This window comes from Dicentrarchus labrax, unplaced genomic scaffold (assembly GCF_905237075.1).
Source record: "Dicentrarchus labrax unplaced genomic scaffold, dlabrax2021, whole genome shotgun sequence".
Classification (NCBI taxonomy): domain Eukaryota; kingdom Metazoa; phylum Chordata; class Actinopteri; family Moronidae; genus Dicentrarchus; species Dicentrarchus labrax.
In genome coordinates this window covers 114058-132541 of record NW_026136995.1, presented here as the reverse complement: position 1 = coordinate 132541, position 18484 = coordinate 114058, and the positions used below count along the sequence as shown (strand labels likewise).

General features: G+C 46.5%; 1 protein-coding gene, 14 non-coding genes and 5 pseudogenes across 15 annotated transcripts; 19 read left to right on the top strand and 1 right to left on the bottom strand.

Moving 5' to 3' along the window:
- Positions 1–917: 917 nt before the first annotated feature.
- trnaq-cug (transfer RNA glutamine (anticodon CUG)) lies at positions 918–989 on the top strand. The gene has a single exon. It is a non-coding gene; the product is annotated as a tRNA-Gln (tRNA).
- Positions 990–1271: 282 nt separating this feature from the next.
- trnaq-uug (transfer RNA glutamine (anticodon UUG)) lies at positions 1272–1343 on the top strand. Its single transcript has one exon. It is a non-coding gene; the product is annotated as a tRNA-Gln (tRNA).
- A 1410-nt stretch (positions 1344–2753) lies between these two features.
- Positions 2754–2862, top strand: LOC127361080 (uncharacterized; annotated as a pseudogene).
- A 382-nt stretch (positions 2863–3244) lies between these two features.
- trnal-cag (transfer RNA leucine (anticodon CAG)) lies at positions 3245–3327 on the top strand. The gene has a single exon. It is a non-coding gene; the product is annotated as a tRNA-Leu (tRNA).
- A 248-nt stretch (positions 3328–3575) lies between these two features.
- On the top strand, positions 3576–3647 carry trnaq-cug (transfer RNA glutamine (anticodon CUG)). Its single transcript has one exon. It is a non-coding gene; the product is annotated as a tRNA-Gln (tRNA).
- A 282-nt stretch (positions 3648–3929) lies between these two features.
- trnaq-uug (transfer RNA glutamine (anticodon UUG)) lies at positions 3930–4001 on the top strand. Its single transcript has one exon. It is a non-coding gene; the product is annotated as a tRNA-Gln (tRNA).
- A 1411-nt stretch (positions 4002–5412) lies between these two features.
- Positions 5413–5521, top strand: LOC127361079 (uncharacterized; annotated as a pseudogene).
- Positions 5522–5904: 383 nt separating this feature from the next.
- On the top strand, positions 5905–5987 carry trnal-cag (transfer RNA leucine (anticodon CAG)). Its single transcript has one exon. It is a non-coding gene; the product is annotated as a tRNA-Leu (tRNA).
- Positions 5988–6235: 248 nt separating this feature from the next.
- trnaq-cug (transfer RNA glutamine (anticodon CUG)) lies at positions 6236–6307 on the top strand. The gene has a single exon. It is a non-coding gene; the product is annotated as a tRNA-Gln (tRNA).
- Positions 6308–6740: 433 nt separating this feature from the next.
- LOC127361018 (uncharacterized) lies at positions 6741–8299 on the bottom strand. The gene is made up of 2 exons (XM_051395582.1): positions 7230–8299; positions 6741–7091 (listed from the first exon to the last, which is right to left on the bottom strand). The coding sequence occupies exons 1-2, from the start codon at positions 8297–8299 to the stop codon at positions 7007–7009; spliced, it is 1155 nt and encodes a 384-aa protein (XP_051251542.1). The 3' UTR covers positions 6741–7006.
- A 3081-nt stretch (positions 8300–11380) lies between these two features.
- Positions 11381–11452, top strand: trnaq-uug (transfer RNA glutamine (anticodon UUG)). Its single transcript has one exon. It is a non-coding gene; the product is annotated as a tRNA-Gln (tRNA).
- Positions 11453–12861: 1409 nt separating this feature from the next.
- On the top strand, positions 12862–12970 carry LOC127361078 (uncharacterized; annotated as a pseudogene).
- A 384-nt stretch (positions 12971–13354) lies between these two features.
- Positions 13355–13437, top strand: trnal-cag (transfer RNA leucine (anticodon CAG)). Its single transcript has one exon. It is a non-coding gene; the product is annotated as a tRNA-Leu (tRNA).
- A 248-nt stretch (positions 13438–13685) lies between these two features.
- trnaq-cug (transfer RNA glutamine (anticodon CUG)) lies at positions 13686–13757 on the top strand. Its single transcript has one exon. It is a non-coding gene; the product is annotated as a tRNA-Gln (tRNA).
- A 282-nt stretch (positions 13758–14039) lies between these two features.
- trnaq-uug (transfer RNA glutamine (anticodon UUG)) lies at positions 14040–14111 on the top strand. The gene has a single exon. It is a non-coding gene; the product is annotated as a tRNA-Gln (tRNA).
- Positions 14112–15520: 1409 nt separating this feature from the next.
- LOC127361077 (uncharacterized) lies at positions 15521–15629 on the top strand (annotated as a pseudogene).
- Positions 15630–16012: 383 nt separating this feature from the next.
- Positions 16013–16095, top strand: trnal-cag (transfer RNA leucine (anticodon CAG)). The gene has a single exon. It is a non-coding gene; the product is annotated as a tRNA-Leu (tRNA).
- Positions 16096–16343: 248 nt separating this feature from the next.
- Positions 16344–16415, top strand: trnaq-cug (transfer RNA glutamine (anticodon CUG)). Its single transcript has one exon. It is a non-coding gene; the product is annotated as a tRNA-Gln (tRNA).
- A 282-nt stretch (positions 16416–16697) lies between these two features.
- trnaq-uug (transfer RNA glutamine (anticodon UUG)) lies at positions 16698–16769 on the top strand. Its single transcript has one exon. It is a non-coding gene; the product is annotated as a tRNA-Gln (tRNA).
- Positions 16770–18180: 1411 nt separating this feature from the next.
- On the top strand, positions 18181–18289 carry LOC127361075 (uncharacterized; annotated as a pseudogene).
- The last annotated feature ends 195 nt before the right edge of the window (positions 18290–18484 follow it).

Genomic DNA, 18484 nt, shown 5'->3' with positions numbered 1-18484 from the left:
AGGGTTGTCATCACTACCATACCATGGGCTATATAACGTTATATATATATATATATATATATATATATATCAGGGGTTAAGCTGCAACATAACTCCAGACAATACTTTACTGTGGACTGGTACAAGGGGATTGAGAGAGGGATACATTTAAACTACAGTAGTCAATTTAAAAAATTATAAAAATATTGGTAAAATAGGTGACAATGATCGTTCATCAAAAACAACACCAATGTCACCCCCCCCCCCGCCGTTGTAGCTAAATAAATCGATTTGACAACATCACACACGTTAAGTTATAACGTTACCTATAAAACCATAATAACAACACCACAGGACAAGTGAAGTTATTTTCTAACATGAATAAATGTTATATCATCAAACACCGTAGCAAATATGTGCATACTCACCATATGACAACTTTAACCACGAATGCTTTACTTAGCTTGGTCCCCACTCCAACGCGAACGTGAACGCCTCCCTCAGGTGAGCGCAGCAAGTGCTTCGCTTCATAATTCTCGCCCATGATTGGTCAAATGTTAAGAGCCTGGGAAGAATGCAACACGGAGATTGGCCAAGAATGTTACAACATTTCCCCGGACGGTCCGACGGCAGCTGGCGTTCAGGTCGCAGTCTCCCCTGGAGGCGTGGGTTCGAATCCCACTTCCGCCAGCAGCAATTTTCCACTCCGCTAACTCTGTGTTTGGAAAGAAACACATATGAGCAAATACATTAGCAGCACCGTTTGTAAGGCTTTACCTAGTCAACCTATGTAAAGGTTCCATGTGTTTCAACACGCTACCCACATCTCCTGCTGCATTCATTGTTTGTAGGCAGTCGTGTCTTTCGTCACCTATGCGCTGCATCGTTAACATACATGGGAATGCACCGTGAGAAAGGACCTCTTGCAGCCATGTGCCGGTTCCATGGTGTAATGGTTAGCACTCTGGGCTCTGAATCCAGCGATCTGAGTTCAAGTCTCGGTGGGACCTGGTTTTGAAGCTGCAGTACCGCACGGAATGCCACTTGTCCATCCTCGTACATGAGGAAGTTTTGAATTTGCCTCCTGCAAACCCCACAGATGAATGGATTCACAATGAATTTGTTAAACACGCAATGCTCCCTTCCCTGTCAGTGAACGAAACAGCTGTAAGTTTGTCGAAATAGACCCAATTTTTCTCATGTCTTACATACCTTTTAGACTTACAACGCTTAACCTGGCCGGAAAACCTGATCTCTAATTATGTTGCAAAAGCTTGACAGGCATGTCCTGTGGTTCCATGGTGTAATGGTCAGCACTCTGGACTTTGAATCCAGTGATCCGAGTTCAAGTCTCGGTGGAACTTGATTTAATGCCAGTGACAGGTAAAAGAGTTAACCGTTGAGGTTGACGATGATGAAAGCTCTTCCAAGGATGTTCTGACCAGATGTCTAGAAAGAAAGGTCAGCAGTTCATATGACAAAATACACTATCAACTGCTTTTGTAAGGGTCAACACTGTCAACCTATCCAAGGTTACCGTGATATCTTTCCACATGCTACCCCTACCTTTTGCTGGAATAATTGTGGATCATTTTCTGTGATTTTTCATGAACACGGCTCTCTGCCGGACAACAGTGGATTCTTCACTTGGGGTTGGGAGTGACTTGGTGGCCCAAGAGAAGGAGTCCAAGTGCAAGTTTGGGACAAGATGGCTGAGTGCTCTAAGGTGCTGCGTTCAGCTCTAAGGGCCGTAGTTCGCGCCACATAGTTCTTTTCCCGTTGCACAAGAGCCCGTTGTACAAGACCCTAATGCATATCGATGGGACAAAGGTTAAGCGCGTCGACAGATCAAGAGACCAAACAAGCATTTTTTTTCCTGAATGAAGAAAGTCCTTCTGTTTGCTCAGATTATGTTAAAATTCTACCGCTGCACCGTTGAGAGCATCCATCCAGATTCAAAAGCAAAGCGCTGAAAGAGTCAGGATGGTCTAAAATGATGTTTGGAAAGAAAGGTCAGCAGATCATATGACAAAATACAGTAGCAGCACTGTTTGTAAGGGTCTACGTTGTCAACCTATCCAAAGTTACCATGATGTGTTTCCACACGCTACTCCTGTCGGTTGCTGGATTCATTGTTTTTTTGGGGGAGCCGATCCTTTCAACAAATATCCCAGCTCTTAGCACCGACTCGTGGCCCACCCTCGGGGCTGGACCTGAGTTCCAGGCCTGCTCCACTCCCCGCAACACGGAGTCATGGGTCCGGGTCAGAAGTGTGCGGCGTGCTAAACGTTCCAGCCGACGAATTGCAGCTGACACTCTCTTGCTGAGCAGCAAATTCCAAACTCTGGACAGTGGGGATCAACTGCGGCTTCCAGGGAAGCGCAAGCTGAGTGAGCGCCCATCTCCTGGCCAGACCCCCGCTCCTGACGTGGTGGCTGATGGCTCCCCTACCACCACAGATCCAGCCTTGGTCCAGCCACGCTCTGCCTCCAACGCAGCAGAGGGTCCCCCGCCTCCCAGGTCCGGATTGGTGCTAGTCGAGATCGCCTACCTTCTCCTGTTCGTCAGGAATGACCCTCAACCAACAGGCTTGGCTCATCCGTCTACTGAGTGCTTTAAACAAATCAATAAAAGTTGGTCGTCAAATCGTACGTACATAAATAAACGTCTTGAATGTATTCTCACATTCTCCTACGCATAGACCCTAATCTGACAGAATAACAGAACATGGTGTAACAACGTCTTTAAAGGGTCCATTTGCAGGTGCAGCTCTTGCTTACGGCCAGACCACCCTGAACACGCCCGATCTCGGAAGCTAAGCGGGGTTGGGCCTGTTTAGTACTTGGATAGGAGACTGCCTAGGAATACCAGGTGCTGCAAGCTTTTTCATTTCTCTTAACAAACAGCAGAGGCTGCTGCTTCTAAACAGAACGTTGTCATATGATACAGTAGCATCACTATTTGTAAGTGCACTGTCTACGTTGTCAACCTATCCAAAGTTACCGTGATGTTTTTCCACACGCCACTCCTATCGGTTACTGGATTCATTGTAAGAATCATTCAAATCAGAGGCTTATGGGGCTATTTCCCAAATCCTCAGTGTACGCTTAGCCCAGTTATCTACGCTTAGCCCGGTCAAGAGACCAAACGAGCATTTTCCTCTTCCTGAATGAAGAAAATCCTTCTGTTCGCCCAGATTCAGTTGAAATTCTACCCCTGCACCATCGAGACGATTCTTCGAGATCCGAAAAAATCAGCTCAAGGCGTCAGGATGGCCGAGCGGTCTAAGGCGCTGCGTTCAGGTCGCAGTCTCCCCTGGAGGCGTGGGTTCGAATCCCACTTCTGACAGCAACAATTTTCCACTCCGCTAACTCTGTGTTTGGAAAGAAACACATATGAGCAAATACATTAGCAGCACCGTTTGTAAGGCTTTACCTAGTCAACCTATGTAAAGGTTCCATGTGTTTCAACACGCTACCCACATCTCCTGCTGCATTCATTGTTTGTAGGCAGTCGTGTCTTTCGTCACCTATGCGCTGCATCGTTAACATACATGGGAATGCACCGTGAGAAAGGACCTCTTGTGGCCATGTGCCGGTTCCATGGTGTAATGGTTAGCACTCTGGGCTCTGAATCCAGCGATCCGAGTTCAAGTCTCGGTGGGACCTGGTTTTGAAGCTGCAGTACCGCACGGAATGCCACTTGTCCATCCTCGTACATGAGGAAGTTTTGAATTTGCCTCCTGCAAACCCCACAGATGAATGGATTCACAATGAATTTGTTAAACACGCAATGCTCCCTTCCCTGTCAGTGAACGAAACAGCTGTAAGTTTGTCGAAATAGACCCAATTTTTCTCATGTCTTACATACCTTTTAGACTTACAACGCTTAACCTGGCCGGAAAACCTGATCTCTAATTATGTTGCAAAAGCTTGACAGGCATGTCCTGTGGTTCCATGGTGTAATGGTCAGCACTCTGCACTTTGAATCCAGTGATCCGAGTTCAAGTCTCGGTGGAACTTGATTTAATGCCAGTGACAGGTAAAAGAGTTAACCGTTGAGGTTGACGACGATGAAAGCTCTTCCAAGGATGTTCTGACCAGATGTCTAGAAAGAAAGGTCAGCAGTTCATATGACAAAATACACTATCAACTGCTTTTGTAAGGGTCAACACTGTCAACCTATCCAAGGTTACCGTGATATCTTTCCACATGCTACCCCTACCTTTTGCTGGAATAATTGTGGATCATTTTCTGTGATTTTTCATGAACACGGCTCTCTGCCGGACAACAGTGGATTCTTCACTTGGGGTTGGGAGTGACTTGGTGGCCCAAGAGAAGGAGTCCAAGTGCAAGTTTGGGACAAGATGGCTGAGTGCTCTAAGGTGCTGCGTTCAGCTCTAAGGGCCGTAGTTCGCGCCACATAGTTCTTTTCCCGTTGCACAAGAGCCCGTTGTACAAGACCCTAATGCATATCGATGGGACAAAGGTTAAGCGCGTCGACAGATCAAGAGACCAAACAAGCATTTTTTTTCCTGAATGAAGAAAGTCCTTCTGTTTGCTCAGATTATGTTAAAATTCTACCGCTGCACCGTTGAGAGCATCCATCCAGATTCAAAAGCAAAGCGCTGAAAGAGTCAGGATGGTCTAAAATGATGTTTGGAAAGAAAGGTCAGCAGATCATATGACAAAATACAGTAGCAGCACTGTTTGTAAGGGTCTACGTTGTCAACCTATCCAAAGTTACCATGATGTGTTTCCACACGCTACTCCTGTCGGTTGCTGGATTCATTGTTTTTTTGGGGAGCCGATCCTTTCAACAAATATCCCAGCTCTTAGCACCGACTCGTGGCCCACCCTCGGGGCTGGACCTGAGTTCCAGGCCTGCTCCACTCCCCGCAACACGGAGTCATGGGTCCGGGTCAGAAGTGTGCGGCGTGCTAAACGTTCCAGCCGACGAATTGCAGCTGACACTCTCTTGCTGAGCAGCAAATTCCAAACTCTGGACAGTGGGGATCAACTGCGGCTTCCAGGGAAGCGCAAGCTGAGTGAGCGCCCATCTCCTGGCCAGACCCCCCGCTCCTGACGTGGTGGCTGATGGCTCCCCTACCACCACAGATCCAGCCTTGGTCCAGCCACGCTCTGCCTCCAACGCAGCAGAGGGTCCCCCCGCCTCCCAGGTCCGGATTGGTGCTAGTCGAGATCGCCTACCTTCTCCTGTTCGTCAGGAATGACCCTCAACCAACAGGCTTGGCTCATCCGTCTACTGAGTGCTTTAAACAAATCAATAAAAGTTGGTCGTCAAATCGTACGTACATAAATAAACGTCTTGAATGTATTCTCACATTCTCCTACGCATAGACCGTAATCTGACAGAATAACAGGACATGGTGTAACAACGTCTTTAAAGGGTCCATTTGCAGGTGCAGCTCTCGCTTACGGCCAGACCACCCTGAACACGCCCGATCTCGGAAGCTAAGCGGGGTTGGGCCTGTTTAGTACTTGGATAGGAGACTGCCTAGGAATACCAGGTGCTGCAAGCTTTTTCATTTCTCTTAACAAACAGCAGAGGCTGCTTCTTCTAAACAGAACGTTGTCATATGATACAGTAGCATCACTATTTGTAAGTGCACTGTCTACGTTGTCAACCTATCCAAAGTTACCGTGATGTTTTTCCACACGCCACTCCTATCGGTTACTGGATTCATTGTAAGAATCATTCAAATCAGAGGCTTATGGGGCTATTTCCCAAATCCTCAGTGTACGCTTAGCCCAGTTATCTACGCTTAGCCCGGTCAAGAGACCAAACGAGCATTTTCCTCTTCCTGAATGAAGAAAATCCTTCTGTTCGCCCAGATTCAGTTGAAATTCTACCCCTGCACCATCGAGACGATTGTTCGAGATCCGAAAAAGATCAGCTCAAGGCGTCAGGATGGCCGAGCGGTCTAAGGCGCTGCGTTCAGGTCGCAGTCTCCCCTGGAGGCGTGGGTTCGAATCCCACTTCTGACAGCAACAGTTTTCCACTCCGCTAACTCTGTGTTTGGAAAGAAACACATATGAGCAAATACATTAGCAGCACCGTTTGTAAGGCTTTACCTAGTCAACCTATGTAAAGGTTCCATGTGTTTCAACACGCTACCCACATCTCCTGCTGCATTCATTGTTTGTAGGCAGTCGTGTCTTTCGTCACCTATGCGCTGCATCGTTAACATACATGGGAATGCACCGTGAGAAAGGACCTCTTGTGGCCATGTGCCGGTTCCATGGTGTAATGGTTAGCACTCTGGGCTCTGAATCCAGCGATCCGAGTTCAAGTCTCGGTGGGACCTGCTTTTGAAGCTGCAGTACCGCACGGAATCAGAACCCCGAAGGCATTTTGTGATTATTTATATTATACAACATTTCTAGGGGTATTAAGGGGTGCTGAATCCAAATCTGCTGTATATGAAGCTCAAAAATGTCCCAAAATGCCTCAAAATGGAGAAATTCAAAATGGCCGCCACCGCCAGGCTGAAATCTATTTTTCAGTATATCTTTTGACTAAACAAGGTACAAACATGAATTAAATGTGCTTTTGTAAGTTTTCCTACATGGGCAATTCAATGCCATATTCAGATTTGAGATGTAATGTGAAGAAACTGCTTAGATATTGCAAAAATAGTTGTTTTTAAGTATGACCTATTATTGACTAATTAATATTTAAGTTATTATTATTACTATTATTGTTGATATTATCAGGCTACATTTACTTTCTTTGTATTTTGTTTTGAGGTCAAATGTACAAACAAATACAAAAAGATACAAACTTTAATTAAATGTTCACAGGTTTTCACACATGGGGAATTTAACATCCTGTCCTGATTTAGATCAAGTGTCAATAATCAGCTTGAAAATCACACATGTATAGAGAAAAAGGTGGTCATTAGTGATAAAGAAGTTGTCAATCAAATAAGATCCAAAAGCAGGAAGATCCATGGCTCATGGTGATATTCATTGAACTATATCCCAGTAGAGGTTACAGTGACAGCTTATTCACAGTCCTCTTCAATGTTCTGGCAAGTGTTGTCAAGTTTCCTGCAGTTGCATGCGTCTATACATTCCATGCGACTCTTTCTGAATAGAACAGATTAAATAGAATAGAAAGATTACAACCAGTACAAGTACAGGTACATTGGAATACTCTACCAGTCTATCATATTTGTACATTCTTGTACACAATGATCAACATCAGCTAATTCCCTATACACATACCTGCAGCTGCAGCGTTGGCTGAGGCATCCCTTGGTACACCCACATGAAGTGAACTCCCTGCAGGCTTTAGGCATAGGTGGCAGAGACATTAGCCGTGGCACTAATTGACCTTCCTTGTGTATCCATCCCATTTCATCCACTGGAGGAAGATCAGGATGTGGCAGGTGAGCTTGGTTCCAGATTGTCGCTTGATAGTGTGAACGCATGATATGAAACTTCACTGCATCTGAGGTTGGAGGCAGAGTCTCTTGTGGACAACCTTTGCAAAACAACTTCACTCTTGCTTTGTTGCATGTATCAACCTCAGGCACACCATACATCTTACAGATGAATTTCTCTGTTGAATTCACAATATCTTCTGTGAGAGGGCCCTTCCCATGGCCAGTAAGATCAGTGTGATGTTGCTCGAACACCTGCCAGGCTGTTTTCTTTCCGTGACCGCTGAACTGAGACACACTATCACAGCCAGTGATGGCATGGAAGGCAAGCAGTGTGTCCACTTGATCATCAGAGAGTAACTTGCGAATGTCATGTACTGGAAAATACTCTGGATACTTTGATGTCCCGGCTTTCATGTAGAGATGGGTACATCCAATTCTGTCATGATGTGCTAGAAGTAGAAGAAGCACGTCTGTGTCACGCGCTGACACGACTATTGTGTCCATAGGAGCCTGGATGCAGTGCAAAATCAGTCGTGTATCAGCCTCCTCATGGTCAGCACTCAGAGAGGAGATTTCAAGTTCTGGATCTGATGACTTGACAGTGGTCGCTTCAGCAAACCCACCTGATACTACAACGACTGGCTCATATTCTGGGCTGTGTTCTATCAGATGGTTTGAGAGTAGTCGAGCGAGATCTGCTTTGTTTTCTTCCAGTGCCATGAAGCTCGACCAGTCTGCTGGAAGTGGAACAGAGTCATTCACGATCTCTCTGCGTACTGGTTGGTGGCGCTGTTTACGCTTCTTTCTTGTGCCTGTTTTGATGGATTCGTCATGGTACCTGTCGAAGACTACATCAACCCTCTGGTACTTCTCTGCCATCTTCAACACTGTCAGCAAACTTGTTGGCATAGTTGCCGAATGTTGTGATGTCAGGCGGCTTCCCAAGTGCCATTACAAGTGCTTGGCCATCAATAAGAAAGCAGCTGGGTTCCTGAAGGGGCACATCTGCAGGGGTTTGGATATGTTTTGTCAGTATATTTACTAAAACAGATTTGTTGGTGGAATGTAGACTGCCGTTAGTTGCGGCCAGAGATGGCGGGATGGGCATGAGTTCATGCTGGAGAATATTTTCCAGGTCTACCTTGCGACCTGCTCTGTAAGCTGTGATGAGCCTTTGTAGAATCTGCCTGTCCACTTTGATGATGTTTTGCTTGTTCTTGGAAAGTTGCACGACTTCATACAAAGAGGCAAATGTTTTGGCTTTGTTCTTTCGAATGGGTGACTTCAGATCCAAGTGCTGGTCACTATCTGGAGGTTCACACAGACGTTTGTCCACAAACACTTTCATTTGTGCCTGTCCAAGCTGTTCTGCACCAAGCAGAGATTGTTGAATCTTGGGTGTGACCACGTCCTTGTTGATTATGTTCTTGAGTGTGTCCCCACCATCTTGAAACACACCGTGCTCTTTTAATGATAGACATATTCTGCTTTCATCCACATCATCTCTTTCCATTCTACTCTTTGTGCACTCTGTGTGTGTGTACTCATTGTCTTCATCATCTGTTGTCAGTCTCAGCATTGCTGTTGTCTGAGAAGCTATGACTGTTCTCAGATTATACGACAGTGTCCATCTACTGAGGGATGTTGGTATCCTGGTGATACTAGGCCTCCACTCTTATTTCCTGTAGAATTTAGCCACTCTGTACTTTGATCCGCTGAAACCTGATTGAAGCGTCGATCACTGCGTTTTACCACAAAGTTGCCTTTCTGAAACTCAAGGAGGATTTCTGGTGGGAGAGCAGACATCTCAGCCAGGTACACAGTACCTCATCTGGCGTAGTTTATATGATCGTACCTGAAGAAGAAGGGCAGCATACGTTTGAAAGCATACAGGTGGAGATCCCACAATTCATCACGTTGCGCTCTTGTGAAACAGAGTAGGATGCTGACCATAGTCATATAGTTCCACCAGAATGCAGCATTCGGGTCATCAACTGCAAGTGATGCAGAAAACTCTTTCATGGGCTGCTGGAATCGGTCTTTGGTCAGTTTGTCGACCAGTTGTGTGATGTGATCAGCATCTATGGACTGGCAGAGTCCATAGAGTTCAGCTCTCAGTGTAACATCAACCTCATCCAGATATGTGTAAAGCTGTGGGAGTAGTAGTTGCCAAAGAGCCTGCAGGGTAAGCTTGTGGGTCATCATAGCACGTGCATACCCCTTTCCTGCCATGACATGCTGAGCAGCATTTGCTCCCAGAAGATCACACTTGACCCATAGCTCCCTCAGGCCAGAATCAACCATGTGTTGTCCTATCACACCCAGGAAGTTCATGGCAATGTGAAGGCTTCCAAGGCAAGGTATAAACACGTCCTTGTATTCTTCTACTGACCACTTCAGTTCTAGCAACTTTGGATAAAGTGCCTCATCCACTGTCAGAATGACATGTTGTTGTTCCATTGATTTGGAGACATGGAGCACTCGCTTGACGACTGTGTTCAGTGTATCGAGTTCAGATGCAGGAGCCTGGATGATAGGTAGGTACCCTACTGTAGTTTTCTCTGGGTTGACTGTGCTTGCCTTTTGATTATACAATGTCCAGGAAGGCTTTGGTTTTTGAGATGTGCTGGACATGAAGAAGGCCATGTCTGTAGCTTGTGCTTTCTGTGCTGCGGGACATTGTTCAGATGACTGTGTGAAACAGTCTGCTGCTAATACACCACTGACTGGCCGCTCTGTGATTCCTCTCTTTGGTGCAGGTATGATATCAGTCATTGCCTTGGGGATGTTGAGGGTGTCTGACCTGGAGTAAAGATCAACTCCTTCAAGGAGATCACCTTCAGGTGGACCACGTTGCCAGGCAGCCACTTGAGTGGCATGGAATGTCCCTTTTCCGTCCAGAGTGTATTCGTTGATGTCAACATTGTCCGCTGAGAAATGAACAAAGCGTCCCGTTACCAGATTTTGTGGAATAACGGCACCATCATCCCCCATGGTCTCCAAGGTCGTCTTAGCCAGTTCAGTGTCAAGTTTGATTACCTCACGGTAACTCATAACATGACCTGCCTGGTGAAACATGTTCACCAACTCCTTTGAACGTGTAGCTTGATGAAGGGTACTGGCCAGTCCTATGTGCTTCGGAGTGAGGAACTTGTCTCCACTAGCTGTGTACATAAGATCCTGTGCAATGCTGAGGACTCTAAGCTGTCGTTTGGCTGTGTTCTTATCATAATCTTCAACGTCATCCTCCAGCAGGCGCTGACCACCTAGTAACAAGTTTGGGGAGTGCATTACAGCACATTTGACACATTTTACCTCAAAACAAAATACAAACTAAGTAAAAGTAGCCTGATAATATTAAGAATAATAACTTTAGTTCATAATAGTTCATAGTTAAAAACAAATATTTTTGCAATATCTAAGCAGTTTCTTCACATTACATCTCAAATCTGAATATGGCATTGAATTGCCCATGTAGTAAAACCTACAAAAGCACATTTAATTCATGTTTGTACCTTGTTTAGTCAAAAGATATACTGAAACATGGATTTCAGCCTGGCGGTGGCGGCCATTTTGAATTTCTCAATTTTGAGGCATTTTGGGACATTTTTGAGCTTCATATACAGCAGATTTGGATTCAGCACTCCTTAATACCCCTAGAAATGTTGTATAATATAAATAATCACAAAATGCCTCCAGCACTTTAAATAAGCACATTTTCAGAAATTCTGCCTAGACTAACTTGTCCATCCTCGTACATGAGGAAGTTTTGAATTTGCCTCCTGCAAACCCCACAGATGAATGGATTCACAATGAATTTGTTAAACACGCAATGCTCCCTTCCCTGTCAGTGAACGAAACAGCTGTAAGTTTGTCGAAATAGACCCAATTTTTCTCATGTCTTACATACCTTTTAGACTTACAACGCTTAACCTGGCCGGAAAACCTGATCTCTAATTATGTTGCAAAAGCTTGACAGGCATGTCCTGTGGTTCCATGGTGTAATGGTCAGCACTCTGGACTTTGAATCCAGTGATCCGAGTTCAAGTCTCGGTGGAACTTGATTTAATGCCAGTGACAGGTAAAAGAGTTAACCGTTGAGGTTGACGACGATGAAAGCTCTTCCAAGGATGTTCTGACCAGATGTCTAGAAAGAAAGGTCAGCAGTTCATATGACAAAATACACTATCAACTGCTTTTGTAAGGGTCAACACTGTCAACCTATCCAAGGTTACCGTGATATCTTTCCACATGCTACCCCTACCTTTTGCTGGAATAATTGTGGATCATTTTCTGTGATTTTTCATGAACACGGCTCTCTGCCGGACAACAGTGGATTCTTCACTTGGGGTTGGGAGTGACTTGGTGGCCCAAGAGAAGGAGTCCAAGTGCAAGTTTGGGACAAGATGGCTGAGTGCTCTAAGGTGCTGCGTTCAGCTCTAAGGGCCGTAGTTCGCGCCACATAGTTCTTTTCCCGTTGCACAAGAGCCCGTTGTACAAGACCCTAATGCATATCGATGGGACAAAGGTTAAGCGCGTCGACAGATCAAGAGACCAAACAAGCATTTTTTTTCCTGAATGAAGAAAGTCCTTCTGTTTGCTCAGATTATGTTAAAATTCTACCGCTGCACCGTTGAGAGCATCCATCCAGATTCAAAAGCAAAGCGCTGAAAGAGTCAGGATGGTCTAAAATGATGTTTGGAAAGAAAGGTCAGCAGATCATATGACAAAATACAGTAGCAGCACTGTTTGTAAGGGTCTACGTTGTCAACCTATCCAAAGTTACCATGATGTGTTTCCACACGCTACTCCTGTCGGTTGCTGGATTCATTGTTTTTTTGGGGAGCCGATCCTTTCAACAAATATCCCAGCTCTTAGCACCGACTCGTGGCCCACCCTCGGGGCTGGACCTGAGTTCCAGGCCTGCTCCACTCCCCGCAACACGGAGTCATGGGTCCGGGTCAGAAGTGTGCGGCGTGCTAAACGTTCCAGCCGACGAATTGCAGCTGACACTCTCTTGCTGAGCAGCAAATTCCAAACTCTGGACAGTGGGGATCAACTGCGGCTTCCAGGGAAGCGCAAGCTGAGTGAGCGCCCATCTCCTGGCCAGACCCCCGCTCCTGACGTGGTGGCTGATGGCTCCCCTACCACCACAGATGCAGCCTTGGTCCAGCCACGCTCTGCCTCCAACGCAGCAGAGGGTCCCCCGCCTCCCAGGTCCGGATTGGTGCTAGTCGAGATCGCCTACCTTCTCCTGTTCGTCAGGAATGACCCTCAACCAACAGGCTTGGCTCATCCGTCTACTGAGTGCTTTAAACAAATCAATAAAAGTTGGTCGTCAAATCGTACGTACATAAATAAACGTCTTGAATGTATTCTCACATTCTCCTACGCATAGACCCTAATCTGACAGAATAACAGAACATGGTGTAACAACGTCTTTAAAGGGTCCATTTGCAGGTGCAGCTCTTGCTTACGGCCAGACCACCCTGAACACGCCCGATCTCGGAAGCTAAGCGGGGTTGGGCCTGTTTAGTACTTGGATAGGAGACTGCCTAGGAATACCAGGTGCTGCAAGCTTTTTCATTTCTCTTAACAAACAGCAGAGGCTGCTGCTTCTAAACAGAACGTTGTCATATGATACAGTAGCATCACTATTTGTAAGTGCACTGTCTACGTTGTCAACCTATCCAAAGTTACCGTGATGTTTTTCCACACGCCACTCCTATCGGTTACTGGATTCATTGTAAGAATCATTCAAATCAGAGGCTTATGGGGCTATTTCCCAAATCCTCAGTGTACGCTTAGCCCAGTTATCTACGCTTAGCCCGGTCAAGAGACCAAACGAGCATTTTCCTCTTCCTGAATGAAGAAAAATCCTTCTGTTCGCCCAGATTCAGTTGAAATTCTACCCCTGCACCATCGAGACGATTCTTCGAGATCCGAAAAAGGTCAGCTCAAGGCGTCAGGATGGCCGAGCGGTCTAAGGCGCTGCGTTCAGGTCGCAGTCTCCCCTGGAGGCGTGGGTTCGAATCCCACTTCTGACAGCAACAATTTTCCACTCCGCTAACTCTGTGTTTGGAAAGAAACACATATGAGCAAATACATTAGCAGCACCGTTTGTAAGGCTTTACCTAGTCAACCTATGTAAAGGTTCCATGTGTTTCAACACGCTACCCACATCTCCTGCTGCATTCATTGTTTGTAGGCAGTCGTGTCTTTCGTCACCTATGCGCTGCATCGTTAACATACATGGGAATGCACCGTGAGAAAGGACCTGTTGTGGCCATGTGCCGGTTCCATGGTGTAATGGTTAGCACTCTGGGCTCTGAATCCAGCGATCCGAGTTCAAGTCTCGGTGGGACCTGGTTTTGAAGCTGCAGTACCGCACGGAATGCCACTTGTCCATCCTCGTACATGAGGAAGTTTTGAATTTGCCTCCTGCAAACCCCACAGATGAATGGATTCACAATGAATTTGTTAAACACGCAATGCTCCCTTCCCTGTCAGTGAACGAAACGGCTGTAAGTTTGTCGAAATAGACCCAATTTTTCTCATGTCTTACATACCTTTTAGACTTACAACGCTTAACCTGGCCGGAAAACCTGATCTCTAATTATGTTGCAAAAGCTTGACAGGCATGTCCTGTGTTTCCATGGTGTAATGGTCAGCACTCTGGACTTTGAATCCAGTGATCCGAGTTCAAGTCTCGGTGGAACTTGATTTAATGCCAGTGACAGGTAAAAGAGTTAACCGTTGAGGTTGACGACGATGAAAGCTCTTCCAAGGATGTTCTGACCAGATGTCTAGAAAGAAAGGTCAGCAGTTCATATGACAAAATACACTATCAACTGCTTTTGTAAGGGTCAACACTGTCAACCTATCCAAGGTTACCGTGATATCTTTCCACATGCTACCCCTACCTTTTGCTGGAATAATTGTGGATCATTTTCTGTGATTTTTCATGAACACGGCTCTCTGCCGGACAACAGTGGATTCTTCACTTGGGGTTGGGAGTGACTTGGTGGCCCAAGAGAAGGAGTCCAAGTGCAAGTTTGGGACAAGATGGCTGAGTGCTCTAAGGTGCTGCGTTCAGCTCTAAGGGCCGTAGTTCGCGCCACATAGTTCTTTTCCCGTTGCACAAGAGCCCGTTGTACAAGACCCTAATGCATATCGATGGGACAAAGGTTAAGCGCGTCGACAGATCAAGAGACCAAACAAGCATTTTTTTTCCTGAATGAAGAAAGTCCTTCTGTTTGCTCAGATTATGTTAAAATTCTACCGCTGCACCGTTGAGAGCATCCATCCAGATTCAAAAGCAAAGCGCTGAAAGAGTCAGGATGGTCTAAAATGATGTTTGGAAAGAAAGGTCAGCAGATCATATGACAAAATACAGTAGCAGCACTGTTTGTAAGGGTCTACGTTGTCAACCTATCCAAAGTTACCATGATGTGTTTCCACACGCTACTCCTGTCGGTTGCTGGATTCATTGTTTTTTTGGGGAGCCGATCCTTTCAACAAATATCCCAGCTCTTAGCACCGACTCGTGGCCCACCCTCGGGGCTGGACCTGAGTTCCAGGCCTGCTCCACTCCCCGCAACACGGAGTCATGGGTCCGGGTCAGAAGTGTGCGGCGTGCTAAACGTTCCAGCCGACGAATTGCAGCTGACACTCTCTTGCTGAGCAGCAAATTCCAAACTCTGGACAGTGGGGATCAACTGCGGCTTCCAGGGAAGCGCAAGCTGAGTGAGCGCCCATCTCCTGGCCAGACCCCCGCTCCTGACGTGGTGGCTGATGGCTCCCCTACCACCACAGATCCAGCCTTGGTCCAGCCACGCTCTGCCTCCAACGCAGCAGAGGGTCCCCCGCCTCCCAGGTCCGGATTGGTGCTAGTCGAGATCGCCTACCTTCTCCTGTTCGTCAGGAATGACCCTCAACCAACAGGCTTGGCTCATCCGTCTACTGAGTGCTTTAAACAAATCAATAAAAGTTGGTCGTCAAATCGTACGTACATAAATAAACGTCTTGAATGTATTCTCACATTCTCCTACGCATAGACCCTAATCTGACAGAATAACAGAACATGGTGTAACAACGTCTTTAAAGGGTCCATTTGCAGGTGCAGCTCTTGCTTACGGCCAGACCACCCTGAACACGCCCGATCTCGGAAGCTAAGCGGGGTTGGGCCTGTTTAGTACTTGGATAGGAGACTGCCTAGGAATACCAGGTGCTGCAAGCTTTTTCATTTCTCTTAACAAACAGCAGAGGCTGCTGCTTCTAAACAGAACGTTGTCATATGATACAGTAGCATCACTATTTGTAAGTGCACTGTCTACGTTGTCAACCTATCCAAAGTTACCGTGATGTTTTTCCACACGCCACTCCTATCGGTTACTGGATTCATTGTAAGAATCATTCAAATCAGAGGCTTATGGGGCTATTTCCCAAATCCTCAGTGTACGCTTAGCCCAGTTATCTACGCTTAGCCCGGTCAAGAGACCAAACGAGCATTTTCCTCTTCCTGAATGAAGAAAATCCTTCTGTTCGCCCAGATTCAGTTGAAATTCTACCCCTGCACCATCGAGACGATTCTTCGAGATCCGAAAAAGATCAGCTCAAGGCGTCAGGATGGCCGAGCGGTCTAAGGCGCTGCGTTCAGGTCGCAGTCTCCCCTGGAGGCGTGGGTTCGAATCCCACTTCTGACAGCAACAATTTTCCACTCCGCTAACTCTGTGTTTGGAAAGAAACACATATGAGCAAATACATTAGCAGCACCGTTTGTAAGGCTTTACCTAGTCAACCTATGTAAAGGTTCCATGTGTTTCAACACGCTACCCACATCTCCTGCTGCATTCATTGTTTGTAGGCAGTCGTGTCTTTCGTCACCTATGCGCTGCATCGTTAACATACATGGGAATGCACCGTGAGAAAGGACCTGTTGTGGCCATGTGCCGGTTCCATGGTGTAATGGTTAGCACTCTGGGCTCTGAATCCAGCGATCCGAGTTCAAGTCTCGGTGGGACCTGGTTTTGAAGCTGCAGTACCGCACGGAATGCCACTTGTCCATCCTCGTACATGAGGAAGTTTTGAATTTGCCTCCTGCAAACCCCACAGATGAATGGATTCACAATGAATTTGTTAAACACGCAATGCTCCCTTCCCTGTCAGTGAACGAAACGGCTGTAAGTTTGTCGAAATAGACCCAATTTTTCTCATGTCTTACATACCTTTTAGACTTACAACGCTTAACCTGGCCGGAAAACCTGATCTCTAATTATGTTGCAAAAGCTTGACAGGCATGTCCTGTGGTTCCATGGTGTAATGGTCAGCACTCTGGACTTTGAATCCAGTGATCCGAGTTCAAGTCTCGGTGGAACTTGATTTAATGCCAGTGACAGGTAAAAGAGTTAACCGTTGAGGTTGACGACGATGAAAGCTCTTCCAAGGATGTTCTGACCAGATGTCCAGAAAGAAAGGTCAGCAGTTCATATGACAAAATACACTATCAACTGCTTTTGTAAGGGTCAACACTGTCAACCTATCCAAGGTTACCGTGATATCTTTCCACATGCTACCCCTACCTTTTGCTGGAATAATTGTGGATCATTTTCTGTGATTTTTCATGAACACGGCTCTCTGCCGGACAACAGTGGATTCTTCACTTGGGGTTGGGAGTGACTTGGTGGCCCAAGAGAAGGAGTCCAAGTGCAAGTTTGGGACAAGATGGCTGAGTGCTCTAAGGTGCTGCGTTCAGCTCTAAGGGCCGTAGTTCGCGCCACATAGTTCTTTTCCCGTTGCACAAGAGCCCGTTGTACAAGACCCTAATGCATATCGATGGGACAAAGGTTAAGCGCGTCGACAGATCAAGAGACCAAACAAGCATTTTTTTTCCTGAATGAAGAAAGTCCTTCTGTTTGCTCAGATTATGTTAAAATTCTACCGCTGCACCGTTGAGAGCATCCATCCAGATTCAAAAGCAAAGCGCTGAAAGAGTCAGGATGGTCTAAAATGATGTTTGGAAAGAAAGGTCAGCAGATCATATGACAAAATACAGTAGCAGCACTGTTTGTAAGGGTCTACGTTGTCAACCTATCCAAAGTTACCATGATGTGTTTCCACACGCTACTCCTGTCGGTTGCTGGATTCATTGTTTTTTTGGGGAGCCGATCCTTTCAACAAATATCCCAGCTCTTAGCACCGACTCGTGGCCCACCCTCGGGGCTGGACCTGAGTTCCAGGCCTGCTCCACTCCCCGCAACACGGAGTCATGGGTCCGGGTCAGAAGTGTGCGGCGTGCTAAACGTTCCAGCCGACGAATTGCAGCTGACACTCTCTTGCTGAGCAGCAAATTCCAAACTCTGGACAGTGGGGATCAACTGCGGCTTCCAGGGAAGCGCAAGCTGAGTGAGCGCCCATCTCCTGGCCAGACCCCCCGCTCCTGACGTGGTGGCTGATGGCTCCCCTACCACCACAGATCCAGCCTTGGTCCAGCCACGCTCTGCCTCCAACGCAGCAGAGGGTCCCCCGCCTCCCAGGTCCGGGATTGGTGCTAGTCGAGATCGCCTACCTTCTCCTGTTCGTCAGGAATGACCCTCAACCAACAGGCTTGGCTCATCCGTCTACTGAGTGCTTTAAACAAATCAATAAAAGTTGGTCGTCAAATCGTACGTACATAAATAAACGTCTTGAATGTATTCTCACATTCTCCTACGCATAGACCCTAATCTGACAGAATAACAGAACATGGTGTAACAACGTCTTTAAAGGGTCCATTTGCAGGTGCAGCTCTTGCTTACGGCCAGACCACCCTGAACACGCCCGATCTCGGAAGCTAAGCGGGGTTGGGCCTGTTTAGTACTTGGATAGGAGACTGCCTAGGAATACCAGGTGCTGCAAGCTTTTTCATTTCTCTTAACAAACAGCAGAGGCTGCTGCTTCTAAACAGAACGTTGTCATATGATACAGTAGCATCACTATTTGTAAGTGCACTGTCTACGTTGTCAACCTATCCAAAGTTACCGTGATGTTTTTCCACACGCCACTCCTATCGGTTACTGGATTCATTGTAAGAATCATTCAAATCAGAGGCTTATG